The sequence below is a fragment of the Tamandua tetradactyla genome, chromosome X (genome assembly GCF_023851605.1).
Source record: "Tamandua tetradactyla isolate mTamTet1 chromosome X, mTamTet1.pri, whole genome shotgun sequence".
NCBI classification, from domain to species: domain Eukaryota; kingdom Metazoa; phylum Chordata; class Mammalia; order Pilosa; family Myrmecophagidae; genus Tamandua; species Tamandua tetradactyla.
Genome location: NC_135353.1, coordinates 159,324,781 through 159,347,092, shown reverse-complemented (window position 1 = coordinate 159,347,092; position 22,312 = coordinate 159,324,781). Strand labels below are relative to the sequence as shown.

Sequence of the window (22,312 nt, the reverse complement as noted above, 5' to 3'; positions counted from 1 at the left end):
TTCAGCAGCAAACAAAAGCACAGCCTTACAGGTGTACTGTGGGCCCGTGTGGGACCCGAGTCTATACTTGGAGTCAAGAGCACCATGGAAGAACGCCCGCTGGCTGAGGGCAGGCTGCCTCCCAAAGAGAAAGGGACCCACACCCTTTCTCCTTCCGACTCCCCAGTCAGACTAGGCATCTCACCTCTCAAAAGGAGGCAGGAGGGAGGAGGACTGAGAGAACGGGAGTGTTCCCATAAGGAATGCACCTCTTCATGGAAGGAAACATCACAAATAGAGGAGAAGCATTCCTCCCAAAAAACAGACAAAATTGTGAAACTGTCTAAAGTTGTATCAAGTGCTTTTAAGAAAATAAACAAGGTATTAGAAGAGACATCAAGAGTAGAAAGAATCTGCACATATTTTCAAAATGAGAGCAGAGTTCTTCAGACTCTATCCTCTATCTTCCCATCATCTGTTTTCGACCATCTGTCTATCCATCCATCCATCTCTCTATCTTTGACAGAGAAATTATAGGTATACGATAAAATGTAGAAAGCTTAGTTTCTACAACTTCAAGGTTTTATATTTACCTTCAAATTGCCTCTGAAACAAAGAACATTGTTGAAACATGATATAAAGTGTAAGCTGAGCTAGATAACAATTTTTAATTATTCAACAAAACATGGATACCTTTAAAAATGAGATTAAATGACTTTCAAGAGCAAATTCTGAAATAATGCACTATCTCAATACTACAAACAAGTAGTTTAGATTTTTTTTTTACTGTCTGCTTACTCGGTTGTTTCTCTGTTGGGAACTTTCCTCATGGAGAAAGCCACCATTGCTTTGAAGAGATATTCTTCATTTGAATCCCAGGCATACTGAAAGAGAAGTAAAACAGACAATGTAAAGTGGACAGGCATGGGGAAATGGAAGGATGGGGAGAAAAATGGCCCAATGGCTTCAACTTGGCGTCCCGGTGGCTCTGCCTCTGTCACTGCCTCTCTCTCTCTCTCTCTCTCAACATGTCGCCAATATGCTCAGGGTGGGGTTTCTCAGCCATTCTAAAACTCCAAGTGCGATGTGCTCCCATTGCATTATCTCCCTCAGAACCTGCAGCATCAGTAGCTGGTGAAGAAACAGGACGATTGGCCATCATTATTCTGGCCAAGGACAGTCTGTTCCTTCCTCCCTTTCTCTTCCTTCATAAACTGGCTCCCCCTTCCGGCTTCCCTTTCCTTGTTGCTATCAGTACAATTTTCATTTTTGTTTCTTTAACCGACACATTGGGTACATTTATGTGTTTGACTCATTCTGCTTCTTCATTCTTCACTTTCAGTCACCAGCAAATCCCAGCCTCGAGGTAAGAAGAGGTAAGAAGGGATGATGTTTTCTCTAAGAACCTTCAAGGATCCTAGTGAGACTAAAGTAGAACCAGGAAGTGGGGAGTAGTAAAAGGTTGGAGGAAGAGAGGAAGTGGGTGGGGGCAGGGGTGGCATATCAAGGAGATATTGCAAAGATTTTGGTTTCACTGTGGGATGGGAAGACATCTTTTACTATTCTTGCCTTTCTCCTCTACAGTAGGGGGTTAAGTACAAATAGATGATTCCTAAACAAAACAGATCACTAAGTTACCCAGGGTAAGAAGATTTATCACTGTATCTCTTCCTTTCCCCTAAATAACTTTATAATATATTATTTAAACTTCCCTCAACTGCTTCTTCTACTTCACCCTTTTCTTCCAGTCCTATTTTACATGACACTAGAAAAAAATGTTACCTTAAAAAGAGAAAAGTTAATTTCTTATTTTGCTCATGTACAAGTGTTGAATATTTTATTTTTACATCATCTTTAGATACTCTTTAAGTGCTCCTTTAATCTTTTAAAGTGAGGTTATCATTTTATATTATACTACGTAAGTTTAAAAATAATTAAGTGATTGATAGCATGGTTGCTTGTTTTTTATATTGCCTCCCCCCACCACCAAAAAAACAAAAACAAAAACAAAAAAGCAGCAGGGATAGGCAGTGGCAATCCAATTGGAATCTATACAATAAATAAGAACAAAACTAAGGAAGCAATGATCTGGTTAAAAATAGCATACACTCGCCTGCCATGCCGGAGACCTGGGTTCGATTCCCAGTGCCTACCCATGTAAAAAAATAGTATACAAACATTACTCAGGCAGGGAAGCCTTGTTAGCGCATGTGGAGATAGGGGATAAGGGCTAGACAGCAATAAGCTCTGGGCAGTAGATGAAAATGAAGATGCTAGCCAGCACTTGTCAGAGCATGAATTTAAGTTGTTCAGATTTTGGGGAGGAATTTGACATGACCTTCTATAGTCCTTTCATTGCTTCCTCTTAAAACCCAGAGCAGGAGCTGGCTGGTGATGGGTAGGAGTCGAGGTTGGTCACAGGACAAAGCCCAAAGCTATTTAGATCAGAAAAGGATTGATGCAATTCTGTATTGGGTATCCTGCCAATGGAGGCAGCTCATCTTGATTCAAGGTTAAAGGATTGTAAGCTTGTGCACTGGGCATAGCATATTTCTACTTGGGTATTCAAAACTGCTCAATGAGACAGGCTCCCTGCATAAAAGAAATTGAAAACATATAGTAATGAGAAAAGGGACCACTTAAGAGAGGATAAGGTATGAGAAAATAAAGCAAAACCAAAGCCTATTCTATGACCCACACTTTCTCTCATGCTATCTACCCAAGAAAAAGAAAGCACACGTAAAACACATGTACAAGAATGTTCCCAACAGATCAGTTATCTGTTGTGCATACTGTGTCACATAACAGGAGCTCAATAAATGTGTGAAATAGAATTGGACACATCTTTATATCTCACATGTGGCTTCACATACCAACTGGTACATATTACTTGCCTCTATTTATCCATCAGTTCAGATTCCTTGGTTCCTCATTTCAGTAACACTTGTGTCAAGATCCTAAATGCCCCAGTTCTCCTTGTCTTCTTTTTTTTTTTTTTTCACATGGGTAGGTTCCAGGAAGTGAACTCGGGTCTCTGGCTCGGCAGGTGAGAATTCTTGCCACTGAGCCACCATTGCACCGCCCATCTCCTTGCTTTTTATACACAACCAAGAATACTCAAACCATGGGCGACTTCATGTTATAGGTAAGTAATACGTATAACTGGAAGAAATCACAAAGCAGGGCACATTGGCTGAACTACAAATTCATGATATCCTACTACCAAATTGTCTTGCAATCCCTTTGGTTTTTCCATCTGTTCTCCTTCTCAAGCTTTACAATGACTACCTCAAACTTCCTTCAGACCCCCCAAATATCAACCTCTTTCCTCATACCTCACCCTCAGTGGATACTCTTGCTTCATAATATATAGATATGTCTGAAGTCATCAGCTTAAACTCCCCTATCCTCCTGACCCCAAGAAACAAAACTTCATCCATAGACACACATCTTACCCCACTTCCTCCCCTGAAGTATAGACGTGCTATTTCTCCTTTTGTCAATGGCTACCTCTCCACCTCTAACAGCAACATTTCTCCTCTGCCCTTCTTAGGATCCAAAAGATACCTGAAACCTTCCCCTCTTTTCTGTACATTGCATCCCTATTAGAGTCTGTCCATTGACTTTTTTTCTTTTTAGTTTAACTTTATTGAGATATATTCACACACTATGCAGTCCATCCAAAGTATACAATCAGTGGCTCACAGTTTTCATCACATAGTTGTGCATTCATCACCACAATCAATTTTCAAACATTTCTATTACTCCAGGAATAAAAAAGAGAGAGAGAAAAAAAAACATCCTGTACTCCCTATCACTTATCCCTAACTTTGGTGTGGTACCTTTTATTACTGTTGATAAAAGAATATTAAGATATTACTATTAACTATGGTCCATAGCTTGCAATAGGTGTGTTTTTTTCTCAAACACCCCTCTATTATAAACTCCTTGTAATAGTGATTTACGTTTGTTCTAACTCATGGAGGAAATTTTTTATATTTGCACTCTTAATTACTGTCCTTGTCCACCACAAGATTTACTGAGTTATACACTCCCATGTTTTAATCTCTGGCTTTCCTTCCGTTGATATATATGACTCTAAACTTCCCCTATCAACCACACTCACACACAATTCAGCACTGTCAACTATACTCACTGTAATATGCTACCACCAACCCTAGCCATTGCCACTCATTTAAATTCAACCTAGTTAAAAATTCTGCACATCTTAAGCAACTGTGCCTCATTCTATCGCCTGGTAACCTGTATTCTATATTCGATTTCTATGAGTTTACATAGTATTATTAGTTCATATTGGTCAGATCATACAATATTTGTCCTGTTGTGCCTGACTCATTTCATTCAAGATAATCTCCTCAATGTTCATCCATGTTGTTGCGTGCTTTGGGACTTCATTCCTTCTTACCACTGAATAATAGTCCATCATACGTATTTACCACATTTTGTTTATTCATTCATCAGTTGATGGACACTTGGGTTGTTTCCATCTTTTGGCAGTTGTGAATAATGCTGCTATGAACATTAGTGTGCAAATGTCTGTTTGCATCCCTGCTTTCAGTTCCTTTGGGTATATGCGGAGTAGTGGGATTGCTGGAGTCTAGGGTAACTCCATATTTAGCTTTCTAAGGAACCACCAAACTGCTTTCTATAGCAGCCTTTCCATTTTACATTCCTACCGGCAGAGAATAAGTGTTCCTATTTCTCTACATCCTCTCCAACACTTGTAGTTTCCTGTTTAATAGTGGCCATTCTCATAGGTGTGAAATGTCCATTGATTTTTACCATGCTTAAGTCTCTCCCATTAAAACAATAGTAAACACAAACGACTTTACTCAGTCTACTGCTCTCTCTTCCGTCCTCCTCAGCCTAAATTCTTAAAAGAGTAGTTTATGCTTCCATCTCCACATGTTAACTGTTAACTGACCATTCACTCTCAACCCACTTCTTCATCTGTTTCCTGGCCCCATCACGCCATAGAAACAGCTCTCTCTAAAGTCACCAACAGCCTCCAACACAATGAACATTTTTCAGCCTTCATCTTACTTGGCCTCTCAACAGCATTTTATGCTCTTGGACACCCCTTTCTTCTGAAACACTGTCTTTCCTTTTGTAATAAACATTCTCCTGATTGTCTTCCTGTCCCTCTGCCCACTTCTTCTCCCTCCCCTGTGCAGGTTCATCTTTGCCTACAAAGGCTTTAAATTTTAGAGAATGTCAAGGCTCTATCTGGGACCTCAACTATGCTTACTCCATACTTTCTCCCTCAGTAATGTTTTCTACACTAGGCTTCTCTTGGCACATATTTACAAATATTTCGTGGATGTATATCTCAAGCCAACTCTGTTATTTGCCTATTTGTCAATGACAGCGTAAACTCAGCATGTCCCAAACTGAAGCCATGATTTTCCTGTCTGAACTGGATTCTCTGTCTCAGTAAATGGGCCATCATCCATCCAGCTGAGTAAGTAGAAACAAGGGTTTCATCTTTGACACCTCTCGCTCTCCCTTATCATATTGTCCCCAAAAGGCTCTAGAATCCCCTCACTAGTCCCTCTCCACCAACATCACTGTACTCCAAATGACCATCATCTCACCAACACTACTCAAATAGCCTCCTAACTGCTTCTGCTTTTCCACTGTACTCCCCACAAATCTGCCTTCCACACCATAGTCAAAGAAGATTTCAAACCACAATTCTATGACATTTCTTCCATACAAGTCCCAATTCCTTTGAAGATCATACCAAAACTCCCTAACATGGCCCACACATTCCTTGGCCTCGCCCCTCCCTTCTCTCTAAGCTCATCAAGAAGCATGCTCCTCCTCACAACCTGGTAGCAGACACCTCAGCCCTCCTTCGGCCCCTCACTCTCACCAAATTCCTCCTGTGATAAGACTTTGCATGTGCTGTTCCCCTGTTCTTCCTTCTTTTATCTCCTGATTCACTTCTACTCTTTCTTTAGACCTCACAGCAAGTATGAAATTCTAAGACTTCCAGCTCCAACAAGACCAAAGCCCCCAAGTACTTCTTGTTGTCACACTTGTCAAGCTTGCATAACTATATTTGGTTTTGTGAACATTTGTTGACAGCCACTGTCCCAGTAGGCTATAAGTTCCATGAGAGCAGGAACAAGCCTGTTTTTTCCCACCATTGAATCCCCCACATCCAGCACGGTACCTGCCCACAGAGGCTCCTGGAATGGGCAAACCTACACACTCATAGAAACAGACTACCTGGGTCTAAATCTTACCTCTGCCACTCGCTGACCTGCGATCTTGATGAGTCATTTAACCTTTCTGTGTCCTGATTTCCTCATCTGTCCAATAAGAATGTAAATACCTGTACTACCTTCCTCAAGGGTTGTTTTGAGAGCTAAATGAGTTTAACAGGGTTAAAGTGCTTAGCAGGATCCCAACCAGAAAGTAAATTAAATTATCAATAAACGTTGGCTGTTTTAAAAACAATTATTCATTGAGTCATAAAATAAGACATTGGTGGATTGGTCCGAAGAAAGAAAACCTCTAAGTTTCTTTAGAAATATTTTATTCTTTTCAGCCTGAGGCATCTTAATTTCACCTTCTCCTTGGGAAAGAAATTCAAAGACTATGCTGGGAAACTGAAACTAGGATGAGACAAAACTGTTCCATTATTTCAACTATCTTTTTTGTTCCTGTATGATGCACATGGGCTTTATGAGTATTTTTTATTCTTCGATTTCATAGGCATATATTCCATATTGTTATTGTGAGATTTTTAGAAGACCTGAAGAAACTTCATGATAGAACTGAAAAATTTAGGTGCTGTCAAAGATCCTAGGTAGGTAGAACCATCTCCTCATTTCAGTGGTGAGAAAACAGAGAAAACAGAAGCTTACAAAATTCAAGTGACTGTAACAAGGAAGGGCACAGCCCAACCCAAAGGTGAGTGCTTGACTCAGATCCCTTTGCCTCCACCATGCTGGGTTGAAATGTTCACATTTGCTAAATTGTTTTGTGCAATACCAAACTTCACACCTTTTCTAGCATACACTATAATTACTTTAAGCAAAACTATTTTTTCAAGAATTCCTATTTTACTATAATCTCTTTTTTCTTTAAGAAAATGTTAGATTTGAGATCTTTAGGAATAATGTATTCAAGCTTATGCCCTTTAATAAAGAAAAGACAGTGCTATTAGAAAAAAAATGTTTAAATAAGCACGCAGGTGCTCTACTTACTGCTTTATCTCCCAGAGCTGTTCTGATACTAAGTCTCACTTTGAAAGCATTTTCTCCATCTGCCAGAAAGAAAAGAGAAAGAACAGTACACAATGACAAAAGTTGCTAAACAGAGTCTGATAAATCCTAATATTTAATGCAACTAAAATAAAGAGCACACAGAACTACAATTAAAGTGCCTCCAAACACTCCTGAAGGTTTAAACCCAATCATATTACATGGCTTAAACTGTTCTTTCTCTATTCATAAAACAGGTACAGGCTCAACTTTCAAGCCTCAACACGCCTGCAGATTTAGAGAAAAAAAGAGTTCTTTCAAAGACATGCCAATCATTCAAAAAACTGTTCATGTATTTTTACCTTTCAAGGCAACATACCTGGCTGACAAAGTTCCGCATGAATAGCAGTCACCAGGAAAAAGAGAGGCCACAACATTCTTTCAGAGTGGAAAACACAAGTCAAATTGGGGGAAAAATGCACCCTCCACTTAAAGCTGCCTTAGCCATTCTGTGACCCGGATTAGGATATCACAGAAACATCGGAGCCACCACTTAAAGGGTTTAATGATTAACCCCCATCATTTGGGTTAATACTGTGATAGAAGTAGTCCATCTCCTGTTAGTTATTTACAAAAATCTATTTGGAAAACAGATTAGTTGTCCTTTGCAAATTCTACCTGAAAAGAATGTTTCCTCTGCTGACGCAAAGTCAGAACCCTCCCCCCGCCCCTTCCGTTGTTGCCTGCTTAAATGCACAGTGGAAAGAAATTGAGTCCTACCTGGAGGTTTTCCTTGGTATGAACTTTACATCCTTTCAGGGCTAAAATATCTGGCTCAAAGATATGGTATCTTAGTTTAGGAAACAAATATCACTCCTTTCTATCTCCAGTGAATGGAGTATGTGTTTCTAAGAACGGCCCCACCTGACTCTCAATTCCACAGATAAACATCCTAAGAGAGCTTCCACTTCAAACAAGGGGAATGTTTTTTTCAGTGCTAATATTTGGAAGTTGTGTAAAACGAGAGTCATGATGGAGCAGCACTGTCCAATGAAACATTCTGTACTGATGGAACTGTTTTATATCTGCACTGTCCAATAGGGTAGTACTAGACACAGGTGGTTATACAGCACTTATAATATGGATGAATACTGAATATTTAATTTAATTTTATTTGCCCATGCACCTAGTGGCTACATTGGCAGTGCAGCTATAGACCAGTAATTAAGAGCTGCCTACCATGAACTAGGTTCTCTGAATTATTTCTCTAATCCTCAAAACAATACGGAAAAGTTGCTATCATTATAATGATCTTCCATTTGGGGGAACTGAGGTTCCAGTGTTTAAGTCAGTGGTGGCAATGAGACACAGTGATATGGGTGTCTCACTAACAGCTGGGCTGGTGTTGCCACCACACTTAATAGCACTGCATCGCAGGTCATCATCGACTGAAACAGAAATTGTGACAAAATCCGATAGATGCTCTGACGATTATGAAAATGAACGTAAAGCAATCTTTTCCACTGTGAGCCTTCCACAGAGGCCAATAGAAGCCCCACAGGGGGTCAATGTCAGAGCTTTCCTCTCTATGATACTGCTTCTTCAATAATTCAGTCCCCAAACTCCACCCTGCTGCACTAAAATCATAAATGGAAAAATTAGACCGTGTGACCCTAATGTGAAAGAGGAAAATTGAATGTTTAAAGCAACCATGAGAAAAATGTCAAGAACGGCACTGCAGCACACGGACTGTCCTGTCATTTCCCCCTCTTCAGTGGGGTCGTGTTTTACTGTAGATGACCCTTTCCTGTTGGCTAACTGCACCTGAGTAGGCTTTTTCTCCCCTCCTTCACCTTGGTTGCAAGAGCAGAGTCTGGAAAAGTCGTACTAGAGGGAGATGCAACCAAAAGTTAACCCCGCCATCCCAGCAATGTCACTGTTAGGTGAAATGGAAATGTCCTAGAAGGAGGAGCTCAAATAAAGAACTCCCCCCAAATGTCAGACTAATTGAAGTGATGCTGGGAAATGTTAGACTAATAAAGTCATCATGGGACGGAAAAGTCAATTTGCTTGGGAATTGAGAAAGTAACAGCGGATCAATCTGCTGAAAGTAACAGCAGATTCATGTTAGAGATGCAGAAATCTAACTCAGCTTTCCTTTGGCCTTACACTTCAAAAAATGACAAAATGATTGCTTTTATTTAGTTGTCTATTAGTCTATGATTGAAGACAGTTAAAAGCTGTGTTACTCAGTGTCACCATGCATTTGAGATGAGAAGTCTCTTCTCTTTTGAATTATTTCTCAGTGTTTGTCGTTTCATTAAAAAAAAACAACCACCAAAATATAGAAAATACAGAGAAGCAAAAAGAGAAAAGTAGAAATCACCATAATACCTACAGCATGGACGACTACTGTTAATATTTTTAAATACTTGGAACACATCTTTCTTCAGCACGGGTCTTCTTTTGTGCATGTGCCTGAGGAAAGATACTTTTCTTCTTATCAACAAATTGGGATTATACTATTATAAAGCTTTATCACCTTCTCTCTTGACATTGTATCGTGAATATATTTCCACAGCACTAAACAGTCCTTAGTAAGATTCTTAATAAATGTCTAATATGGCATTGATTTTATGGATGTTATACTCTTTTACACCAGATTTCCTATTTCTCTTTTATTATTTATAATAGCAATAATGCCGAAAAAGTCATTCTTGAAGCTAACCCCTTTTCATTTATTTCTCATATCTTTAGGATAAATTCTTAGAATTTAAGTTTTGAGGGTCAAAAGGTATGCAAAAAAGTAAGGTTTTGATAACTGCTAATTTCCTTTCAAAAGGTTTATGGCAATTTACATATTTATCAGTAGTATGCAGAAGTCCATTTTCCCATATTCTGTTCCAGATATTATTGGTCTTCGAAACTCTTTGGCAAAATAAATGGTATAGCAGCATCTGATTACTGCTTAGATTTACAATTCTTTGATTCACAGTAAAACTGAATGGTTTTATATGTTTATTAGCCATTTATATTTCTTTTTGTGGAAACTGCTTATTTGGTCCTTTGTCGAACTTTCTGTTAAAAGTTTCATTGTTCTCAAGTTTGTGTGCACGAATTTGTGTATGTACAGACAACTAGTTAACACCTCTTTCAACTCGATATGATTATACTTTTGCATTTTCCTAGAAAATAATTGTTGGAGAAGCCATAAAATATTGCTAACATGGCTGCTGTGGCTGATGCAAAACAACACAAAATGGCTGACCCAAAATCTGCCCTCCGCCTTAGCAACAATGGTGACCAATCCCAGAAATCTGCCCTCTGCCCTAGCAACAAAGGTGACCAATCCCAGAAATCTGCCCTCCAACCTAGCAACAACGACCACCAATCCCAACCCGACACGTGTCCCTGCATGCTTCCCAGCCTATATAAGCCTGTGCACTTCCTGAATAAAGCAGAAGCCTTCTATTTTCCTCTGAGGGTTGTCTCCTGAGTCGTGTGCTGTGTGTCTGTGTCTGTGTAAGTGGTGTCTGTGTCTGTGTAAGTGACTCAGTATGGCTGCTTACCCCCAGCCACCAGCTAACCAGCCACCAGCGAGACAACAAATAATCATATATTTCATGTCTCCACACATAATTTTCTATTTCTTTCATACTTTTCAACAGTAACATCTAGTTGTTGATATTGCTGTTCTTGTTTTGCCTTATTGTAGCAGCATTACCAGAACAAGGTAAAATAATGGTGAGAATAACATGAATTCTTGTCCTCTTCCTTACTACATGGGAATGTTTCTACTTCATGGAATCAGGTGAGTTGCTGTTAAATGTGATGTGTCATATGATGAAAGTATTCTTTTATTTCTAGTTTACCAAAAATTTTTTTATGAATAGCTGATGCTGAATTTTATCAACTACCTTTTTCGTATCTATTAATATGATCATAGGGTTTTTACTGTGTGGTGTACTATATTAATACATTTCTTCAACATTGATCCACCCCTTACCTAAACATTATTTGATTATTTTTAACATACTACTGGACCTAATTAGTTTCCCCCCCCTAGCATTTAAAAATTAATTTCATAAGAATAATACAGCATGCAGGCTCCTTTTCAGGTGTTGATACTTAGAGATTTTCTTTTCTGACCACTATATTACCAACTTGAAAGTGCCATAGAAACATTTCTAATATTTTATGTTTAGAAATACTTAAAATGCATAATAAATAATTTATGGGTGAAAAATCTGAACCATACATACTTTTTATTGTGAAATATAACATATATACAAAAAAACAATATATTTCAAAGTACATTTTAACGAATAGTTATACAACATACTTCAGAGTTTGATATGGGTTATACTTCCACAATTTCGGGTGTTTCCTTCGAGATGCTCCAAGACACTGGGGACTAAAAAGAAATATCTATATAATGATTCAGTAGTCATATTCATTGGTTAAATCCTAACTTCTCCTGTTATAACTCCTCCTTCTCCTTTGATCCTTCCAATCTTATGGGATATTTGGGTTATGTCCATTCTAACTTTTTTTTCATGTTGAAAAGGGATGCTGACAATGTGGGGTGAGGGGTGGAACTGGTTGATGTACTTGGAGAGATTGACACCTCTGGGTTTCAGAACTTAGCTGGCCTAGGAACCATCTGAAGGTTTTAGGCTTCTGAAAAGTAAATTTAGTGCATCCAACTTTTGTAGGATCTCAGATACAGCCCTCGGTTGAACCATGCATATTTTGAGGGAGGAGTTCTTTGACAATTTCCCATTTCCTCCCAGTGTCATTAATTTCAGGTTTCATATTTCTTTCTCAGTCCATTTTGGTTGTTTATAATTTCCAAGAAAATCATTTCATCCAGATATTTTAGTATTCTCATGAACCTTGTAGAATATTTTCCATAATATATCTACATTTCTTGCTGTTTCCTATATATTTTCTAGTGAATACATAATTTTTTTCTCTTATTCCATTACACTTTCCAAATATTTATTTATTTGTCATTGTATCTACAATTTCTTGGATATAACTTTCAATTCTCTGTTTCATGATTCATCAATTTTATCTATATTTATTAAGTCCTTCCTCCAGTTGATATCAGACTTATTTTGTTATTCTTTTAAAAACCCACGAGTTGGCTAGTGAGCTCAATTTACTTTGAGTCTTTCTCAGTTAATGAATATATCTGTGGCTATGAATTTTCCTCTGAATACTACTCTGGCAACAAGATATAAGATGTGCAGAAGTATAGTGATATCATCATTCTTATTTTCTAAATAGTCAATAATTACAGTATTAATCTTTTCTACGAACCTGTAATTATTTAGATAAGCATTTTTCTAAATTTATAAGCTTTCCAAGATTTAAGGATAAATATATATTAATATATTATATTTTAAATATTATTTATATTGCTTTCAATTACATTAATAAATTTTAAGCCTAGAACTTATAAAAGAAAATCTACACTGTTTACCCATTAATCTCCAAAGGTATTATTAATCTCCAAATAATTACACTTTTTACCCATTAAAAACTTTGAATAAATATCTACCAATATCTTTACTGAAAAATTATGAATACTGCACTATAAGAACCCATTTCATTTTGTAGAATAAAAGCATAACCTGTGATTATTTCATATGTTTTAAAGCAAATCTATCACTATATTCAAGGGCCATTAATTAGAAACTTTCTTAATATAATAAGATTTTTATATCAGGATAAAGCAAATTTCTGCCTATGGGCTGATAGGTTTGAATTTGTTTGACAACAGCAAAAGAAACAGCAGCCAAAAAAAGGAATGAGACAAAACATCAACTTTTATAGGTCCTGTCAGGTGATCAGAAAGACAAAAAGCGTAATGATAAAATGAGACATTGTCAATAACAACTTCAAATATGAAGCCTCCACAAGTTGTGTGTCACACAGAAGGTGCTAAAAGCAATTTAATAACTAAAGACCTTGATAGCCCGATAAAATAGATGAAAAACAAAACTAGAACTGATGTTCTTGCCTCTCAACATGCTGGCTTTACTTTCTTCTGCTTTTCAAAATCTTGTACAAACTTACTCTTTGTTTGGATGGATGATTTAAGTATTAACCCTCCAGAGACTCACAACTGTTTAATCTGCTCCATCCCATGCTCATTTCAGCAATTTCACTTAGGGTTGCTTAGCCACTTTCCAACAGCAGTAGTCACAACGACAAATAAAGCCGTTTCAAACATTCTGAATATGTTACTATTTACTTCCAATTGTTCAGAGTTTGAAAAACATAGATTAAAAATTCAGATTACTGTTGGCATTAAATACCAAAGGGCACCAGGAAAAGGAAATTGATTTCTCCCTGTTTTTTTAATACTCCACAGCACAATTGAAAAGCAGTCACTCAGCACATAACTATTGATCTATGGCTCTAGATGGTAGATAAAATATGAGGTCACACATAAAGAAAACATGTGCGCTGTTCTTTTGATTCACGCAAGGTGCCTTTTAAAGTTCACTGGTGTCGTAAAAGCATGTGGGAATATGTGCACTCCATTTATCTGAAGAAAGCAAGGGGTAGGGAGGACTGGATGTAGCTTCTAAATGTTGACCACGGTGATTCTGTTTTATTATCGCAAATAGAATTTGGTAAACCTATAGCACCAAAATCTAATACAGTAAATTGTGGGTCTATTTACAATATATTGTTATTCTCTCCCTTTTTTTGGGGGGGGGGGTTGGGACATGTGAAAGAAATCAAATAAAAGCGATAAAATAAAAGCTTTCATAGCTGAATATGGGCAATTCTCCTAAAATAAAACCCTTGCCCTTTTTAAACTAGCATCTTAATTAAACGGTTCTACTCAATAATTTTCTAAAACAGAAGTTCTTGAATTTTTAATAAATTTGATCCTTCATAGTTTAAATTGGAATAAAACAGATGTGTTTATATAATAAGCAGTTTCAAGATGTTCATAATAACAGGTACAATATTTTCAGTATAATTAAGAGGTAATAATTACTTTATTCTCTTTAAATTATCAATTGATATTGAGTCAGGGAGAGAAAAAAGATTTTTGCCTAATGCACAAAAATATATTTAACTCAGCCCTTCTCAATTGGGGCGAACTTGCCCTCTAGGCAACACCTGGCAATATCTGGAGATATTTTTGGTTGCCAAACCTTGTATAGGGAGGTGCTTCTGGCATCTGATGGGTAGAGACCACGGTTATTGCTAAACATCCTAGGATGCTCAGGACACCCCCAAAACAAAGACTAATCCAGCCCAGAATATCAATTGTGCCAAGGCTGAGAAACCCTGACTTAACCTAATGATGCCACTTTCATTTTGCAGAAGCTTCTAGCTAACACACCAAGTATTCAGTCCTAATTTTCCAATATTAGAAATAGCAGTTTAGGACCTAAATTATGGGGGACAATATTTCATATTGACACTTTGGTAAATTGGAGTCATTGCCTTTATTGTTCACACATATGAATAAATGAGTCATACATCATGTTCTGAGGACACCCTCCTAGATTTCTCTATACCCTGCTCAGGTGCCACTAATTGGGTTCAGCCTCAATTGCCGTATAGAAGCTTCTGTCTAGAGGTAGACAGTCTAGCTTGAGGAGTTCTCAACTTGGACACTGTGGTAGTTAGATTCACTTGTAAACTTGGCCAGGTGAAGGTGCCTAGATCTATTGCCGTGGACATAAGCCAATGGCATGTGAACCTCATCTGTTGCTGACTGCATTGGCTAGGAGGTGTATCTGCTGCAATGAATGATGTTTGACTTATTTGGCTGGTGCTTAAATGAGAGAGCTTAACGTAGCACAGCCCAAGCAGCTCTGCATACCTCATCTCAGCACTTGCAGCTTAGCCCAGGCCTTTGGTGATGCAGAAAGAAATCACCCCAGGGAAAGTTGCTGGAACCCAGAGGTCTGGAGAGAAGGCCAGCAGAGATCACCCTGTGCCTTCCCACTTAAGAAAGAACTTCAGTTGCAAGTTAGCTGCCTTTCCTCTGAAGAACTAATGAAATAAATCCCCTTTTATTAAAAGCCAGTCCATCTCTGGTGTGTTGCATTCCGGCAGCTAGCAAACTAGAACAGATATTTTCTCAGTTTATACTGAAAAAGAATACAATTTACTCTTTAACCCCTTATTCTGCTTGTGCAAATAAAGTTCTACTTTGACTTGAGTCTTTTCTCTATAAAAATCTGTTTCCTCTATGGGCAGCACAGCATTTTGGCTGTTCAAGGCTCTATTTTTATGAAATTTTTACCCTGCATTGCCACCATCAGCCTACCTTATTAATTTATAAATTTCTTTTCTTTTGGTTCCCTTCCAACTCCTGTTCTTCCTCTCATGAATTATTTGCATTAACCCAACTATAAGAAGAAAGAAAGCATGACTGAAAGGTGTAAAAAAATTCTTTCTAGTCTGTCATTTAATAAATCTTTGAGACACTGGCTAAAATGATAAATCAGTGATATGTGTATATATATATATATCAGTGACTGCATATATAATCAAACATAAGAGTATAACTTAGCATTTGCTCTATATTTTGATTAAAATGAGTTCATTTATCATCTAATTAAGATGGTTAATGAGAGAATAATTGCCAAAACTATGAACCTTATTTCCAATTAAATCTCAATTAATGTTATTGTTACTATAACTGGGTTTTTACCTACTCTCATCTACATTCTCTGACTTGCCTCATCAAAATTCTATTTGGTTTATCTGTTTAAGGCTTATGGGAAAAGATCTTGCTTCTGTTTTTATATAAATTTTACACTCAGATTTTATCCCTTTCAAAGATTCTTCTTGAATGGACATTTTACTATTAGCATTGAGTAAACAAGACTGAAAATTCTTTACAAAAAAAAGACTACATATTTGCATATTTGCCTTAGTACTAGTGCATTGATACCCACCAAAGCTGTTCGGACAGAGATGACACTGCCACGGGGGCCCTGCAGCCCATCCCCTTCCCCAACTCCTCCAGTTTATCCCATTGGGGTTATACGATAACACCTTTCACTAAAATGCAGTATGCACTCCCAGTGTTGCTGTGCATTTCGTTCACTGGTTGGCCCTTGTAGCTAATGCTTGGCTCTGGCACATGAAAAGTGCTTGATGGTTGCTTATACTAATGATATTAAATTACAAAGCTGTGATGAAAAATTGGAGTTTGTGTGTAGTTTGGGATGTATGGCATGGTGCCAAAAGGCCTAGCTGGAAAATAAGCAAAATTGATTATTATTTAAAAAAAAAATCTTTGTAAGAGTTCAGCTCTTCTTGGGCACTTTTAAACTAAGATTTCGTAGCGAGTAAGCTCTCTGAGCAATAGTAACACTTGTTAAGCTTGTTAGAAGCCAAGGAGCATATGATTTAAGTATAGGGAATGGCCTTGCTAGGCAAGTAACCAGCACAGTAACCTCAAGAGTTAATGGCATCTGGGCACAGGACTGCTCATTTCAGCCTCAAGAAAGTGAGCTGAGGACCAGCCCTCAGGCAAAATCTGACTCAGTATTTCCTTCCCTCTAATAGCGTGCTATCGGCAGTACTTACTCATAAGATTCTGCATTAAAAGAGTGTATGCTTTGTGCTTAAATAGTGACTGACATAGTAGGCATCCAATGAACGATAACTATAATAATAATCATAAATTATCTAACATATTTACAGTTTAAGAAGGAAATGAAGCAAATGTCAATGATGCCCAGATTTCAAGGGCAAAATAGCTTAGAGAAAAATTCCAATAGGCATCTAAAATATTAAGGCAGAACAGTCTGGCCTAAATATATGAATGCTAAGTTACGAAACCAGCCTAAGACAAGGGGCCCTCCAAACAGTAGCCTCACATTATTTAAAATGGACGGCATTCTTTTCTAAAACGATCATCTTGGGACCGAGATAGGACTTTGGATTTTTTTTTTCTCTTCTGTCTGGTTGTTTCCATTTTTGTCTCTGCAGTAAAGGCACAGAGATTCTTATAATGCAAGAAATAAAGTAGAACATGTGGGGGAGCTGGAAGCCAAGCAGTACACACTAAATACAATAAACACAGATAGGCTTCTCCTTACTCAAATTATCAGGATGAAACCTGACTGCTTATGAAACTTAATTTGTTTATCTACTACTTAAGCTTTCATTCCAAGCCCAATCAGGCGAACAAAAAGCCTCCGTTATTAAGTATAGCATATGAAGTCTGGCACTTACTAGGTACTTAACACAAATTAACATGGATTTGATCTTCAACAAATATTCATTGAGCATCTGCTATATGGTCAGCACCATTTGAAATCGGGGGCCCTTGAGGAGTATAACGATAAGTTTGCAAAACATGTTGGATGGTATTGTGGAAGGGGGCAGCTGAAATGCCCCACACTTCCTTGTGACCCTTAAATCCACTGCCCTATTCCAAGTCAAAACTTCTTCCAGAATCACCCGGATTAAGACTCTGTGGATCTACTCTTCTTCCCCAGTCCTCAGCCCAAGAAAGTTTTCTTTCTTAATGCTTTTCTGGTTACCTCACTCTTAAAGAATTTTTTTTTCTCTCCCAACTCTCTGGCAGATGTTAGTCCAGGAACTACTTTTCTGACTGCCTGACACCCACCTCAAATCACCTTGAATTATCTTCTTACACGTGCTCACAATATTAAGTATCCAGAACAATACAGAATTACTAGACTGGAAAGAAATCGAAAATATCAGTTAGTTGAGGGTGTCATTTTACAAATGGAAACAACCGAGGTCCAGAAAGAGGGCATAAAGTTCATGGCACCTCCTACTTGCAAACTCCCCTTCCCTTGCATCTCTCTTTCATTCATTTTACAAATTCTGTGTTTCCTTTCCTTCCCGCCTCCCAGCGCCTCACTGGCCCTCCCCTGGCTGTTCTGCCCTGAGCACCTATAGGCTCCAGTCCACCAGCCCTTGATTTTAGTAAATGTGGCACATCTAAACCCCGTACAGAATGCCCTTCCTACCTTCATTGTCATCCTCCTTGAAACTTAAACTGACGTCATTCTCACCTCAAAATACTCATTAGACCTCTGTGCCTGTATAAGAGAAGGTGAGAATCAAAGGGAAGTGGATTACCCAAGTCAACTCTTTGGCTTCGCATTAGTGGGACTCCAAAATCTGAACGCAGCTTGGCTGCTCAGGTGCATTTAATCTAATATCCCTTTCCAGCCCTCCTCTCAATCATTCCACCAACTAATCTCTGCAAGTCTCTGCAAGTCTTTCCTACCTCTGTTCTCTTTGTGTGTTTGTTTTTCACACAATTTCCCTAACTTATGAGCTTTCATTTTTTTACCTTTAAACATCATAGCCATTGTTCCAGGTCTAGCTCAATTATCACCTCCCTTTTCTTTTGTTTTTGTTGTACAGTTTTATAATTGACTTGTCTAATACAGTTCCTTTTGATTCTCACCTTCTCTTGTTTTCCCATGAATTTTGTTCAAATGTTTACAGGCATCTATTGCCAACATGACTTACTCTAGTTTCATACAAAATTTTAAATTCCTGAAGCGCAGGGACTACATTTAGTTCATTTTTGCATTTCTTATAGATCACAAATATCTGATTATTTAATAAAACTGAAGAGACTAATTTGATTCATGACCTAGAACTCTAAAGAAGTTCACAACTGTTCGGAAGGAAGACTCTTGAGGTGTACTTGGAATATTTTTGGCTTCGCTGTGACAATTTATGCCCTTTTTTAAGATACGAAAAATTCATGAAATTCGGATAATCAAAACGTTCTTCAAAAGTGTAGGTTACATAACCATTATGAACTTTGTCTTATTTTTCAATGGGTAACATTTTTTAATTAAGAAAAAGTTAATCACTACTGCTTGGAAATAAAAATTAACCCAGACAACTTGAGTAAGTGTAAGTCTGCCAACTTTATATTACTAAGGCAGGAATTTAAAGGATAATGCCTAAGCGGGATGCATGTATGCCTTTCCCTGTGTGTCACCTTGTGCATGAAGACCAATACATTATAATGAGTCCCACATAGTAAAAACAAGACTTTACTGACATTACTTTCTAGATGTTTATATGTAGCATTCTTGGGTGTTATATTGAGAATTTTCTCATGGTCTTGGCAGGTAAGGCATGTTTTTCCTAGGCTAAAATAATCGAAGCTATGCTCTATGGAGTAGGATTTTTGGTTCTAATCATCCATGTCACTGCCAGAGGGAGGTCACCCAGAAGTGTTTAGCCCTGCCTATTGGTGCTTCCTTTGTCAGCTTGTATAAAGAGGTGGAGGGGCTATTGAGCCAGGAATCTTTTTGGTTAGATGGTCTCATTTGCATAACAGAACCTTAAACTATTCTTATACAAAGCGTGTGAATTAATCAACATCTCAGAGTTCCTACCCTTAGTTTATAGCCAGTGACAATGACCTTGAACCTTCTAATGCCTGAAATTTACACAAATCCTTATAATAAATGCATTTTTGAGGATTGCCTGAAAGACCTGCTGGCAGACCTCTATTTTTGACAGGGTTTTTTTTTTTTTTTTTGCATGGGCAGGCACGGGAATCGAACCCAGGTCTCCAGCATGGCAGGCAGGAACTCTGCCTGCTGAGCCACCGTGGCCCACCCCAGACCTCTATTTTTTCCAAACCAGAGATGCAATATAGACTCCTGCATGCAACCACTCACCCATTCAGCACCCACAACAGACACTATTAATCAACCATAGTCTGTTCCTTCTGAGTTTAGACTCAGCCACAAAACTGCCCTACATAGATATTCAGGCAGGTTGTGAATGGATTGGAGTTGGCAGGCCCATTGAAATCTACCTACCCAGCATGGGGGAACGATCTCAATACGACCTTGGATTGAGCCAGACCACTGAGGGCCTGGGTACTCAGTTGAATGGAAAAGTTTTGATGGCTCACAGACTTGGTTTCATGCATCGTGCTTTGTGATTGTGGCCACAGTCTACATTGAGGACTCTATCTGCAACTCCTTGTCACACTTATTTCCCACTTAGCTTACAGCATCATATTTATTAGGTTCCTCACAGATTTAAAAATAAGAAAGAATAGTCCTTCTGAAAAAAAAACAAAGAAACAAAATCTAGTTAGAATTCATATTTTGAACACTGAGAAATCTTAAAATGATTATTATGACCTCTTTTCTATGATCAGTTTGAAGTTTGTAGTCAAATTTCTGGCCTGCCTTCAACAAGAATACTTTCCTTCTGTGCTCAAAAAGAAAAAGTTCAAGATGCAATGCCGTACATATACTTTTATTACTTCTATCATTGGCTGCATAATTCCCTTCCATTAAGTTCCCCTTTTCCTGGTTCCTTCAACTTTTTCTTTTATCCAGGACTGTCTATATCTATGTTTTGACTCAAAACATTTGTAGAACAAGGTGAGGTATAACTAACTTAATAAAATTACTGCGGTAACTTATACAGCTCGACAGTTGAAACATTTTGTATAGGTGAGTTAAAAGTTCTCAGGCGGTGTGATGGTGGCTCAGTGGCAGAATTCTCACCTGCCATGCTGGAGACCCGGGTTCGTTTCCCGGTGCCTGTCCATGAAAAAAAAAAAACAGCTCTCAGAGTCAGGGGGAGCTTAATAAAAGTGTTCTGTAAAAAACAGTTATTTTTCTATGTGCCTTCTAACTTAACATTTTGAATGATTCCACTGTTTTCAAGGCAGAAATGGAATAGAAGGTGGGAAAAGAAAGAGAATTAACATGTACTGAAAGCAAAAATGTCCAAGAACTCTATATTGGCCCAAACCATCTTTTAAAAATGAAAGGGAGCCTGCCATGCCAGAGACCTGGGTTTGATTCCCAGAGCCTGCCCATACAAAAAAAAGGGGGGGGGGGGCGGGTAAGTAAGACATTTCCAAAGAAACAAAATCCAAGGGTATTCAATCACCACTAGACCACCCCTAAAAGAGATGTTAAGAGAATTCTGCAAGTTGAAAGAACAGGTCACTAGACACTAGATCAAAACCACATGAAGAAATAAAGGTCTCCTATAAGGGTAACCACTTGGCTAAATAGAAATGGCAATACTATTGTATTTTGTGTTTATAACTCTCTTTTACTTCCTACAGGATCTAAAAGGAAAATGCATAAAGTATAATAAATCAGTGGTTTGGGAATTATAATATATAATCATGTAATTTGTGACAAGAACTACACAAAGGTGGGGGTCAGAGGAGTATAGAATGTAGTGTGTGTATGCTATTGAAGTGGGTATCAAAGCAAACGAGACCGTTATAGACTTAGGATGTTAAATTTAAGCTCCATAGTAAGTACAAAAAAATCAGAGAATATGCAAGTTCCTAAAGACAGGTATTAAAGTATAAGCTGCCAGGGGCAGGGGGTACAGGGAGCAGAGAGAATAGGGAGTTAATGCATAATGAGGAGATGGGAAAGTTTTAGTTACGGAAGGTGAGGGCACCATAACATAGTGAATGTGATTAATCCCACTGTACGGTATGCTTGGGTGCAGCTGAGATTGGAAAGTTTATGTTGCATATATGTCCTCACAATTAAAAGAAAACAAAAGAAAGAGCAACTAAAGAGACAATTAAATGCAATACAGGATCCTGGATGGGATCTAACCAGGGGGTAGAAAAGGCCCCAAATGACATTATTGGGACATATGAAAAAATTGGAATATAGTTTGTAAGCTTTACATCAATATCAGATTTCTTCAACTGGAAAACTGTACTTAAAGTAGTTACATAAGTTAGTATCTTGCTCTTGGGAAAAGTACATGGCAGTACGTTGAAGTGTTCAAGAATCATGATGTATATATACAACCTACACTCAAGTGATCAGAGAACGGCATAGATTGACTGATAGATGTATAAACAGAATGATAGGGCAAATGTGGCAAAATATTAAAACTGGTGGGTCCAGGTATCTAAGGAAGTAGGGCCATGTTGGAGTTCTCTGTGCGGGGTTTATTATTTTTATAATTGTCCTGTATGTTTCAAAGTACTTCAAAATTAAAAGTTCTAAAAAGTAAAACAAAAAAAAAAACAACTTTATTACATTACTGGCATATGAAGAATTATACTTTCAATATATAGTTAGTGAAAT

At 37.9% G+C, this 22,312-nt stretch overlaps 1 protein-coding gene across 1 annotated transcript in view; it reads right to left on the bottom strand.

The window, feature by feature from the left end:
• Nucleotides 1-22,312, bottom strand: part of CLTRN (collectrin, amino acid transport regulator) — a 70,527-nt gene that overhangs the window by 41,120 nt on the left and 7,095 nt on the right. The window contains exons 2-3 of the mRNA XM_077146383.1: nt 7,218-7,276; nt 778-863 (exon numbers count right to left, since the gene is read on the bottom strand). Coding sequence (XP_077002498.1) covers nt 778-824 — 47 coding nt within the window. The 5' untranslated portion in view covers nt 825-863; nt 7,218-7,276. The remainder of the gene's footprint in view (nt 1-777; nt 864-7,217; nt 7,277-22,312) is intronic.